Source organism: Pararge aegeria, chromosome 14, assembly GCF_905163445.1.
Source record: "Pararge aegeria chromosome 14, ilParAegt1.1, whole genome shotgun sequence".
Taxonomy (NCBI): Eukaryota; Metazoa; Arthropoda; class Insecta; order Lepidoptera; family Nymphalidae; genus Pararge; species Pararge aegeria.
In genome coordinates, this window is record NC_053193.1 from 17433796 (window position 1) to 17447022 (window position 13227).

General features: G+C 35.5%; 1 protein-coding gene across 2 annotated transcripts in view; it reads left to right on the forward strand.

Moving 5' to 3' along the window:
- Positions 1-5215, forward strand: part of LOC120629144 (forkhead box protein K1) — a 63190-nt gene extending 57975 nt beyond the window's left edge. For both annotated transcript variants that reach the window (XM_039897939.1, XM_039897938.1), the window contains exons 11-12: positions 1009-1108; positions 2589-5215. In XM_039897939.1, the coding sequence (XP_039753873.1) occupies positions 1009-1108; positions 2589-2621 (133 nt within the window). In that variant the 3' untranslated portion in view covers positions 2622-5215. The remainder of the gene's footprint in view (positions 1-1008; positions 1109-2588) is intronic.
- Positions 5216-13227: the final 8012 nt, after the last annotated feature.

Genomic DNA, 13227 nt, shown 5'->3' on the forward strand with positions numbered 1-13227 from the left:
GGGACGGGTCGCTCTGAATGCTAATCTTTATATATATATTTCTTGTGTGCGTGTGTATGTCACTGAACTGGTCCTAGACGGCTGGACCGATTTGAATGAATTTTTCGGTATGCGTTTGGGTGGCACCCTGGATGGTTTAGATTCACAAGTCAGCTCGACAGATGGGGCTGGGGTTTGCTAGTTATAATAATAAGTTTATTTAAGTAATAATAATAGGTTTATTTAAGTACTTGGACCTCACGAGATTACCGCCATGTGGAATATTGAGTCGACCGTTATCGTTCCGATCGTCGTTTCAGTCAATGGTCTTCTCGCGAAAAGCTGCGACCAACATCGTAAGAAGCTTTCGCTTGGTTGTTGGATAAAGGGTAGGATACAGCAGGCAGTAGTCCTTGAAACGGCGCGTATTGTGAGGAGGTGCCTCACTCTGGAGGCCTGACTGCCGGTTGCTTGGGCATTCAAAAGCCCCGCAAGCGGAGAGTGGATGTTTTTTTTTATAATTTTTTAAGTGTTTTTTATTTTATTTTTAAGCATTGTTAAGAATTAAAAGAAAAGTGAAAAAGAATAAATGTGAAAATAATAATAATTTTATTAAAGTCTTTTTTATTTTATTTTGAAGCATTGTTAAGAATTAAAAAAAAAAAAAAATTAATAAGAATAAATGATAGTATAATAATAATTTTATTAGTCTTTTTTATTTTATTTTTAAGCATTGTTAAGAATTAAAAAAAAAGTGAAAAAGAATGAATGATAAAATAATAATAATTTTATTAAAGTCTTTTTTATTTAATTTTGAAGCATTGTTAAGAATTAAAAAATAAATAAAATTAAAAAGAATAAATGATAGTATAATAATAATTTTATTAAAGTAATATGTTTTATATAAACTATTTCCTCAGGCTAAGTTTATTAACGGTTAACTTTGTATTTTACTAACCATTTATGATCCAAGTCGGTAGAAATAAATGAATTTTATTTTATAATATTGATGTTGATGTCCGCCCGCAGCGGCTACGGCGGCGAGGAGGGCTGCTCCGCGCTGGGCGGCGAGCTGGTGATCGAGGAGGCGCCCGACGACCCGCCGCACAAGCGCGCCAAGCACCACCACGTACGTAGCGCCGGCCTCCGTGGGGCGCCGCGAGGCCCGCGTTAGGAATAATAATAATAATCATTTATTTCAGGCTTTACCCATAAAATTTAAGATCAGTTACGACATAAAATTAAATGCAATAAAAATAAATACATGTCAAAAGTTAATAAAACAAAATTAAAAAAAAAAAAAAAAATTAAATCTTATCCAAATAAACCAATTCAAAAATCAAATTTAAATAAAAAGAAGAATGAGAACAATACCTTAATACTGTCGTAAGCGGCATTGGTATTGCAATGTGCCTATCACAGCAATGGCGGAGGTAATGACAGTCCAGTCTAGCCGCAATCATCTTCAGAACTATGTTGGAATGCAAAAAGTTTTTTTTTGCTTTAAAAAAAAAAAAACTACGACAATACACACATCGCCATCTAGTGCCAAAGTAAGCGTAGCTTGTGTTATGGGTGCTAAGATAACTGATAGATAATTTTTTATGAATAAAATATATAAATACAGTCAAACCTGGGTAAGTGAGAACTGGATAAGTGAGAAAACTCTATAAGTGAGAGTAATAGCCAGGACCCGTCATTTTAAGCTCCCAAAACCTCTATTAGCGAGAAACAGAAACCTTTGTAAGAGAGAGTCGTTTTTCCCTCACGGACCTCCGTAAGTGAGACTGCTACTTATCTATACCTCTATAAGCAACAGTCGAGCAAGCAATATTCGACAAAATTTATGAGTTGGAGAAAAACATTCAAAATACAAGAACAAAAACCCAAACGAAAACACGAATTTTTTTAAATGTAAATAAGTTCTAAATAAAATAAAATTACATAGTGCATGAATATGTCTTGTTATTGCTGCGTACCTCTATAAGAGAGAAACGCTACCCATGTACCTGCATTAGCGAGAAACTCGGGTTAGTGAGAAACCTCTATAAGCGAGAATGAGATTGTGCTCCCTTGAACTCTCGCTTATCTAGGTTTGACTGTACTTATAATATATAGGTAAACACCCAGACACTGTTCATCACACAAATATTGTCCAGTTGTGGGAATCAAACCCACGGCCTTAAACTCAGAAAGCAGGGTCGCTGCTCTCTGCGCCAATCGGTTATAATAAAAATATATGAATGAATAGTGCACAGTGAAAGTGCATTCATTCATTTATTCTATTTTATTCAAACACCTACGCCTAAAATTGAAGGACACAGACTGGAATGTTGCAGGACTTGCTCCTTGCATGGCATGTTAAGTGTTGCACAGTTTATAGGCGATGGGTTCTCCACACACCATCAGGCGGTGGCGTGCATTGAGTTATTTACCGGGATATGCATACAGCAGGAAGTTCAAAAGAGCATCAAATGGCAAAAATCCTCCCATACGAGTTATATATAAATTTTAGGGTAGCCTGTGCTTTTGTGCAAGTATGAAGTGCACACCACTGCCATTAGGTGGTCCATGTTGATTTCATTAATTAATGATATTCCACTGTGCAGGTGTCGGATATGGACGACCGGCGCGCATATTGACGGCCCGCCGCCCCAGCCGCATGACGCGCGCGGCCCGCCACATCGTCACGAGCCAGCGAGGCGGGCCGCAACTGAGACGCGCGTCGATGGGCGACGCCGATCGTGTCAGCACTCGTGACGTGATTACGTCTGTCGTATCTCTTAAAGAAATTTAATACATCAATTTCGGAGCGAAGCGTGTTTCGCCTTTAACATTGCCGAAGATCTATTTGGTGTGGTGTATAAAGGTTGACGAAATTATAAATTACACCAAACAGATTCCTTTCGCGGAGTATACCAAATTAAGCTTTATTTTCATAACACTAATGCCCGTATGCATTAAACGTGGAAAACAGCTAAAAAACGTTTCACCAACTCTCACGTCCATTTTGAATATTCAATCTATCCGTAATCAATAGATTTATAACTTAGCAAGCGTTGTTATTGCCAAAAAAATATCCATACAACTTTTGACTAATAGCAACTTTGGCTAAGCAACTTATAAAAAGATTACAGATGGATTGAATATAGAGAACGGACTTTAGGTGATGACTATTGGTCAAAGGTATGCCTAGGAATATTCTTACAGTTACTTATTTAGGCAATACCTTGTTAGTCGTTAGTGAAAAGGGGCATAAGACTATTTAACCACTGTTTAATGCACATTTCCGCTTTTAAGTATATGTATTTCGTTGGCAATCAGTGGCCTTCGTGTTGGATTCGTACATACCTAATCGAAAGTCGGTTTCGTCTTGCGACGCTCTGTAACGTCAGAATACAATGAAACGTATGTCCAGAGTGCCAAGTGTGTACATTTAGTGACAGTACGGTTCCCCAGTATCGTAGTTATATTACTGGGAAACCGTAGTTATAAGTACCACTAGATGGCGCTCTTTCGATTCTATATAAATCTTAATTAACTTTTATCCAATCGAATAAGTAAACTCAAATAGGCAATCTCACATTAGGCACTCTGTCTCTGCTTTCGTTCGAAATGCCATTCCATCAAATGTATCCTGTATGATACATGAGTTTTGTTTGAAATCGATATCGACGTGTATTTCGTCGAAAGTATACATGATTTGCGTTATATCGGGAATTCGTGACTTTTTTGTTACTTTCGTCGAAAACTCGCATGGATCGCATATCCTTGTGGCCTTTGTATTGTGGTCGGTGCTGCGGTCATGCTTCTCGGCAATAATAATAAAGTTTTTGATAAAATCGTATGTAACCGACTTTTGACCACCGTATTATAATCGATTTAAGCATATAAAATAATTTACTTGGCAATATTCTACAGTTTTATTCGACAGACGTGATCACGGAAAACCTCAGGTACAGGCCGGTCGTAAAGTGGTGTAGCAATAAAATTGACATTTCAAACCCTTTGATTTGACAGTGGACCGTACAGTACAGTGTTAAGCTTAAAGTGTTGATTCCCGTTTCGAGTGGTTTTAAGTTTTACGCTAAGTAAGGCATATTGTGTTATATTTCCTTGTAATTTTAAGTTTTACTTTCTTTATGACGTCACTGTGATGTCGAGATTTTTTTTTTTTTGTTCATTATACATTTACTTGTATGTTTGACTTTGTACAGTACTGGCTCTGGTGTTTTTAGGAATTCAAACCAAAAGGGACTATCTAATAAAAATCACACACAATGATGTAGACTATACTAGGTTTACTTTAATTACCGATTTTGCGTACTTCTATCATATAGTATTATGACATAATTACACAAAGTTGGGGTATAAAGTCGAGGCGCCAATTTCACGCCCGAGCCGCAGGCGGGGGTAAAAATCTTATTCAGATCTTAATTATCACTGCACGTATGTCTTGTAATATTTTTTAATGATAACTGAAAGAATGTGCCGTAATATTTTTATCGCGCGGGTATTTGTTATAGTCTTCGTCAAAGTTTTGTTTGACATTACAAGGTACATTACATAGACAGACACAAAGCAAAAAAAAAAATTAATGTATGGAATGGTATATGCTGAGGAGAGCAACACTCTGGCTCACATTTTCATAAAATCCAATCAGATTCAAATACACTGATTTTGTGACATAATTCTCTGTCACTGGTGTTAGCGTGGATGGTCCCTTAAAACATAAGAAAGCATATATAATGCAATATTACATTTAAAAAAATTATAATAATTCACTTACGCTATATAGTATTGAATGTTTTCGAGTCCTACTGTACAATTTTTGTTTTATTCCTTATATGAAAGTGCAATAATACAGAAAGTAATTTATTGTTTTACCTATGTATTACACAATAATAATGGCACCTTAATAAGGCATTATAAATGTATTGATATTTGCCTCTATACTTAATGTTTAAAAAAAAAAAGACATAATATATGATTAGTGATCTTCCCGCCATTATATTGAGTTGAAAATGGTTAGATTAGTTATGTTATGTAACTGATATGGTCGAGTCCATACTTAAATCCTTACTCCACTTCGGATTACTAATAATATTATCTGAAATTTGGCTAGTTACATATGAATACTTATAAATTCCGAAAGAGAAAGTTATATATTGGATTGTAACTTGATAACAATTGATAGTTTAATAAAAAAAAAACAAAAGTGTGTAATATACTTCAATACAATAAATTAATTACGGTTTAGTTAGATAATAATTTGGGCCCTACCAAACAAATGTGATCGGTATCTATATAAGAGTTGTTCTACTCAATTTACCATCAATCTAAATGGCTGCCCGCACACAGTCAATATTATGAACGATATAAATATTGACAACATTTTTACTTCAACTTTTCAATACGCTCTGCACGCAGGCAACTGAAATACAATAGTGACATTGAACAATGCATCCCTGCAAATGTGTCCGAGAGCTAACCTCAGCGATTTAAGATCGTGTAATCTTTAATACGTTATAGTTAACTTCCGTTCCACATACTCATCAGTTTAAATCCCTCATCTTTCCACTGTCGAAGTTTCGGCGTTAGTTACCTTAAAATTTCGTGGACCCCTAGAGTTCCCTCGAGGCAGTACTGACGCGTCCACCTTTCTCGGTTTCACTCCTAACACCAAACAGTCCAAAAAAATATAGAATCCGGAAAAACCGTATTTTAATACGTGTTCCTTCCTATGTCCAGCAAACCCCCTTGAAACCTATCTGATTATTTTCTAACAATATCCTTTTAAGAAAATGTCGATAGGTTTTCTTCAATCATATACCATAGTTATATTCCTGTGTGCTATATCATAATTTTATAAACTTTTGAAAAACTTTATCCAGACTGTGTGCGAAAATGTTCCCAATATTTTCGCGTTTTTTTTGACAGATTCGTGACAGATTTTTTTTTGCAATAGCTAGACCCTGTGTGCTTTAGCCTTGAAATTAAAATAGCTAAGATGACAGGCGGTGCGTAACCAATCTCCTTTTCATACGCACATGCGTTCTGAGTTGCAGTCTCGTACATATAGAGTATGCTCTGAACGTACGCTGCCTCACATAGCGCTCAAGAGGTAGGTCTTCAGAAAACATTAAGCCCAATTGGCGATTTGACTAAACTTAACAGTGATTTAACTGTTAATGATGATTGTAAAAGTGTACCTTTTGAGAGTTTTTAACACACAGTTCTTGTACGGAAAATAATAATTAGTGTCCGTAAAAGGCAAGAAAATATACGAATTTTGAACGAAGTACAACATATTTAAATAGTTGAATACATTAAAAAATATTCGTATAATAGGTGAAATGTTTAATGAAAAAAAAATACTTTAATGTAATAAGTAATTCTGTTTCGTACATTGTATTGTTGGATTGTTGACTTTGCGAAATAATATTAAAATTTGTGACACCATTTTCGAATAGATATATTATACCTACTTACTTGAAAAAATCGTCATATTTCTGACTTTGACTAGTAAAATAATAAGCATATAATTATTCGTTATTTCGCACCTTCAGTACGTGCTGAATCCCACTTCTGATTTTAATTTTTACACACAGTTTATTTCCTACAAAAACACATTTTTACAAAAAATATGCAGGTTTATGGTCTAGTGTATAATGACGATAATAGTATATAACGGAAAGTGTTATTTTATTTAACATTAATTTTTCCCTACAAAATAGTATTATTTCCCGGTTTTGGTACTGAAGGTGCGAATTTCTGTTTCGACTTATTCACATATTGTTGTTGTAACTACTAAATGTTATTAATAAATTCAATGTAGTAGTATTTTCAATTTTTCAATGTAATGTACAGAGTAAAAAAATATATTATAAAGTAAATGATTTTTGCGTATACCGAAAATTGCCTCTGAAATATAGGGTACATAATTACTTTGTATAATTAATTATTCTTCTGGGAAAATGTCGTATAATGTATTGATTGACGAAATGAAATATGCCTTTTTAGCAAACTTGGCTACAGCGAAATGTGTAGTATGTAATTACATTTCACAACATTGGCTTGCAATAACAGTGTAAAAAAATACATTATTAGTTTTTAAGTTTCGATTCTAAATCTTATTTTTAGAGAGAGAATTATCGATCAAATTATTTAAGTTCCAAAAAATAACACATTGATTTAATACTTTTCTAAAATATTTTCTTTGCTAATGGTGATAATTCAGTTGTACATGAACAACTTTGAGCAGTAATGGTGGTGAAATTCTGGTGTAGTGAAGTCTCTAAAGTACAGGTCTAATAGGGCTATCCTTTAGCATACTCTTAGATCTGTTAACCTAGATTAGTTTAGGGATTTGTGTACAACAGAATTGGCACTTATATCATATGTCATAGAAGTGAGTATTCAAAGATATTATTGCCTGCCGAGTGACGTGACTGCTCTCTGCTACAGAACACACAAAATTTAAATTAATAGAATCTAAACATCGATGCATTTCTATTAGGTTTTACTGAAAATCTCTGAACTTAACTAAATTTACCCTCTTTCCCCTAAGCTGATGTTTCTGTACTCATTGTAACTATTTTTTCCTAAGATGTGCTGCAAGAGAAATAACTGTACGAAGTTGTTATGAAAAATACGCAATGACAACCATAACATCAGCTGTGCTTAAATTGAAGGTCAAATACGGTCAAATACAGTCACATATTAATATATCAACGGCATTAAGGTTCTGCATATATTAAAACGATCCTAAATTTCGGTTCACAAAACTTACTGGAAGGCTTCAGGGGGTAAGATACCGGACACCACTTAAGTCTCAAACATGGGGAACAGGGTGGAATGCTACTTTTATAGGAGAGAACAACCCATCTGGCAATGGAAGGCGACCCCTCAATCATAATCATCACGTCAACAGATTGAAGTCCACTGCTGGACATAGGTCTTTTGTAGAGAGTTCCAAAATCCACGGTCCTGGGCCGCTTGTTTCCAGCGGCTCCCAGCGATTCGTTTGCGTCTGTCTACCTCGTTGGGGGCCGACCAACGCTGTGTTTATTCCAGCACTGCAACCCCAACGTCCATCGGTTCTCCGAGGCTATGTGCCCCGCCCATTACCACATCAGCTATGCGACTCACTGAGATATGTTCCATCAATAAGTACATTAAAAGTACCCAACTTTCAACAGAACCTTCTACAGTAGTGCTACTTCTATCACAATGTTTCTTGGTGGTTAATTTATTTTAGTTTATGTACAACTGAATAAGAACCTGTCACTGTTTAGGGTTTCTTGGGGTCCCATTCTATAATAATCTACGCTTTGTTAACGCGTACGTGTGAATTACGAACAAGAAGAGTTGCTTGTTTAACAGGGCAAGACTAATAATATACTAGATATACATAAAAGATTTAGCGGGAAAAGTATTCGGGTTTTTTTTTTTTTTTTTTCACTAATTTATCTGTTAATATTGATTAAAGCATATAATATCAATGCCCTTACTTAAAATAAGATATCCCGCTATTTTTATTGTATTTTTTAAACGTTAAGCACGAACGCATTGGCTTTTTTACTAGTAGACAAAAAAAGGCTCGCAATTCTTGACTGAGAATATTTTTTTTTTTGCAAATCTAGTATAGTATTAATCGAAGGGTAAAGGTAAAAATCTTACTCTTTAATCCCAAAAAATGCGGGGGTTTTTTTTAAACAAAATATTATTGTTAAAACAATACCATTTTTTTTAAAGTATGGAGTGAAAAATATTTTTGTTAGTTAAAAAAAATATCAACTCTGTTTCGATGTAAAAATATTATACATATATAAAAATATATTATTTAGAAGTAATTAAATATTAAATAATATTATAATATTATCGATAATAAATGAAAATTTGTAAACTAATGGTTATTTTAGTGATATGTTATATTATACATAATATACATATATTATTATATAATAATACAGTATGATAGTTTAGTGAATACCACGCAAGTGAAAATGCTTAGAGTAATGTGTAACTTAGCATTTAATATGTGAAAATATCTGAGGCTTTAGGACGATGTGTTTGTATTTGTGTAGCGCTCCCAATATTCGAATATATACGCGATCGAGCTCACTCAAAATCGGCTTAGCCGACCAGAGTTTTGGTGAATAAATAAATAAATAAATATATATCGATAATGTATTTGTTTTGTGTGTACGTTATACATATTATGTTTGCCCTTTAGTGTCTTCAACGGCTGGACCGATAATGATAGAGTTAGGTCAATGCTGTTTATAATTCTTTCGCATAGGAATTTGATTGCGCGTCTGTCTGTCTGTGTGTGTGTGGGTGTGAGATTATGTGTGTGGACGCTTGTGTAATATTTGAGAGTTGTGAAGTTTTCATTTTAGATTTTTATAATTTGGTTTTAAAGTTAAATCTAAATAGGTCTAGTGAGTTTTCGTTTCTATTGAATAAATATACCAAGTTTAATGACAAGGGAGCGATTACGGCATAAAAACGTGTAATGGAATTTAAAAACGTTTTATAAGGGATGAATTATGCAGATGGTTGTTGAAACTTGATTTGAATATGGACTGATGGAGGCTTTGTATATGAATTTTAACGTATGCACTGTATTTTTTTTTTTACTGTCAAACGTTTACTGCCCCTTTAAAATATCCATCTACAGTAAATATCCTAAGAAATATTTAAAATATTTAAAGTTTTCTAGGTACACTGGATAAAAATGTAAACATTTAGAAATTTAGGAATATGGAAGCATATTATCAAATTTAAATATCTGTGCGATCTGCATTAAACGACCGAAACTGATAGAATCGGTACCGTCGCCGCACCGCTTACACTCGGTACAGAGTACTTCTTATTCACCAAACCATTAATATTTTGTTATTGTAGTTACATTGTGAGTTTGGGTGTGTGTTTGTGCCCATCATTGGGGCACTAACAAACTGAGGATACCATAATTATGAGTATGGTGAGTTGGTGTATTTTTTTTGTCTCCTACGAAGCAAAAAAGGACTGTTCCCAGGAATTTAATTCAATTTTTAATAACTTATATTCATTTTCGGAGACACATTCGGAGGCTGCATGTCATCTTATTAAGAATATCAAAGTTTTAACAACTATCTCCATATCGCCATGTAGTCAGCTACGTAATTTTCTTTAGTTTTTTTTTTTGTTTTTTTTTTTATTTGGGAAACTGGTGTTTCGGCGCATGTGCGCTTTTGTATTCATCTGGCATCTCAGGACACATATTTGACACTTGAGTATTTCGTGTATTCGGTGATTTAACACGACCTTTCTCGTTGTGAAAGTTTCTTCAAGATCGGTACAGTAGTTCTTGAGATTAGTCCTGATCTCCTGACAGAAAACGTGTTTGTAAAGTGTTGCAAAACTAATTCCAAAGGAGGGACGTTAGAAACGCTGTCGCTCGTGAAAGACATGCTAAAACGAACACAAAAAGGCGGTCTTTAAGCTGGACTAGGGCTCCACAGTTCAACTGTGTCTGTCCGTCTGTCAGCATCTCGGTGATAGTTAGACAGTTAAAATTGTCACAGATGATATAGTGTTTTTGTTGCAGCTATAACAAATAATACTAAAAAAAAATAAAGGGTCTTCCATACAACAGACATGATTTTTTTTTTGTTTATCACGTATTCGGTGAAAAATTCATCTAACTTCCTATTAGGAATGTAGACAACGAAAAAACAGGTTTTGTAACGTCCGTTTTTCACACGTTACGTGCGGAACCCGAACAATTGCAAATTATTATAATATGAAACCTATACATAACACTCAATCACAGGTTGTCACGACATTCGCATGTAGTTTCTTTCGATCGCCATTTTAAAAGGGACTGTAAAAAAATATTGTGGTTTAAACTAATGCATGTATTCGCTCATAGACGTCATATATATTGGAGCAAGCAAGTGTATGGCAAGGGTCGGACTGTCAACAAAATATATCCACCACAGCCAACGCCAAAAAAACATAAAAGTCGCCCCTTTCCAACCAGTACCAGTTGGTCAGTGCGCACGCACATTGAATTGACTCGCAAATACATGATTGGTTCATCTGAATGTCATGCAGCACGGGACCAGCCGCGATTAGCCGGCGACGCGGGGCACACTTCATAAGCCACACCCACCGAGGCTATGTTTTCGTTAGGGTTATTTTTGAGCAGTAGTTATGCTTCTACGTTCTTTCGCTCGCTGTGGAACACTCATTTCTATCTAACGAACACGGTTTGTGTGTTGTGTAGACACTCCATTTTTTGCATCACACACATGCACACATTTTATTTCAATGTATTCTTGGGATATATTGTATTGTTGTCTAGCCGAGTGTTTGCTCAGTATTCATACTAATATATTAGCTTGTCAGTATACTGTTCTATTGCAACTGAGGCTTAATGGTCTTCGTGAAATCGAAGCATCGTAAAGTAAGTATTAATCCAAATGCCTCATCATATCCCACGAAACCCCATGCGTGATGAGTTAATCAAATCTTACTATTTTTTACCATAACAATTACATTACTCTTAGATTTGACTCAACACGCGTGGCGTGGGTTGGGGGCTAATGTGTTTGTGTGACGGTCTGAGCCTTGCTTGTTGTGTGCGTTGTGTGTTTCCGCGGTAAGACGCGCGGAGTCAGTATGTATGATAGTATGTACCCACAGTTGTACCCGTATCTAATTTACTATTGACAAATTTTAAGAAATAAACGTATTTTATCTCCTTTTGCGTTTGGTTTTATTTCTACATCTGATAACCGTCCAGAAGAAACCGTTACTTGTTGAAAGTCTTAAGCTGAAACCTTATACAACGTGTAACGGAGTTGCAAAAATACTGTTGCACAAAAAGACTATGAGATGGAAAACGCAGAACATTAAAATAAATTAATATATATAATAAATTAAAATACATACTATGACAATATAAACATCGCCATCTAGCCCCAAAGTAAGCGTAGCTAGTGTCATGGGTACTAAGATAATATTTTTATGAATAAAAATACATAAATAAATATAATATAAAGATTGGCACACACTGAAGTTGTGGGATTCGAACACACGACCTCTGCCGGGTCCCTACCCACTATACCAATCGGCCGTCTTAAAATAAAATTCTATATTAAATACATGTTAATAGGACTAAATTATTTTATCAAAAACCCGGGCACGGCATTCCCGGTGATATGCCCAATGGAAGTCCGCTAGCACTATATCGCCATGTTTTTTGTCATATGAAAGAATGAATAAAATTTAAATAAGAACCCAACATGCAATATATTGTGTACATTATTCTACTAGTCAATCCCTTTTATTTGATACCCATATTGAGGCCATCTTGGATTTATACTATAAGTATATAGTATTGTACTAGTCAAACGCTTTCATTTGATACCCGTATTAAGACTGCTGTGAAATAATATGTAATCCTCCATTTTATCACAGCGGCTATCTTGGACCGATTTTCATCAAACAGCTAAGAAAACTACTAATTATCGGATCATCCGTCCGTTCGGTCGCAACGATGTTATAGACACACAGCCACTCACAAACACTTCAAATTTATAACGCACCCTCGGTTTTGTGTCGTGGTTAAAAAAAGTCCAACGGTATCTGTTTGGCATCGTACCGGAACGCCTAATCGCTTTGCGACACGTCTACATAGGATAACTAGCCACGGCCGATTCCTCCACCAGACAAGACCAGAGAAAATGCAATGCCTTGAATCGAACCCGAAATGTACTCATAAGACCATACTATTCGCCACTGCGCCAGGTCGTTACTCTACCCAACACTACAACAATAAAATAGACCTGTGAGGTAATTCATGTAAATTTTTTGCCGCTACTTCTTAGCCCTTGACTGCAATGTCGCCGTAAGTGATGACGCAGTCAAAGATGGTAGCGGGCTAACCTGTTAGGGAGTACGGTAGTCATACCACTACTCGGTTTCTACGCGACATCGCACCGGAACACTAAATCGCTTAGCGGCACGTCTTTGTCGGTAGGGTGGTAACTAGCAGCCGCAGCATCCCAGCTGACCAGACCAGAAAAAAAATCTGAAATTATAAATTCCCAAATTGCAGCACTCACCGTTGCGCCAGGAGGTCGTCAGTAAAATGCATTTATGTGTACTCAAAATAACGGATCTTTCGAGAATACCTAATAAACTAATTATGCAAGATATCGACGATATTATTCACGAAAGTCTAGACAAATA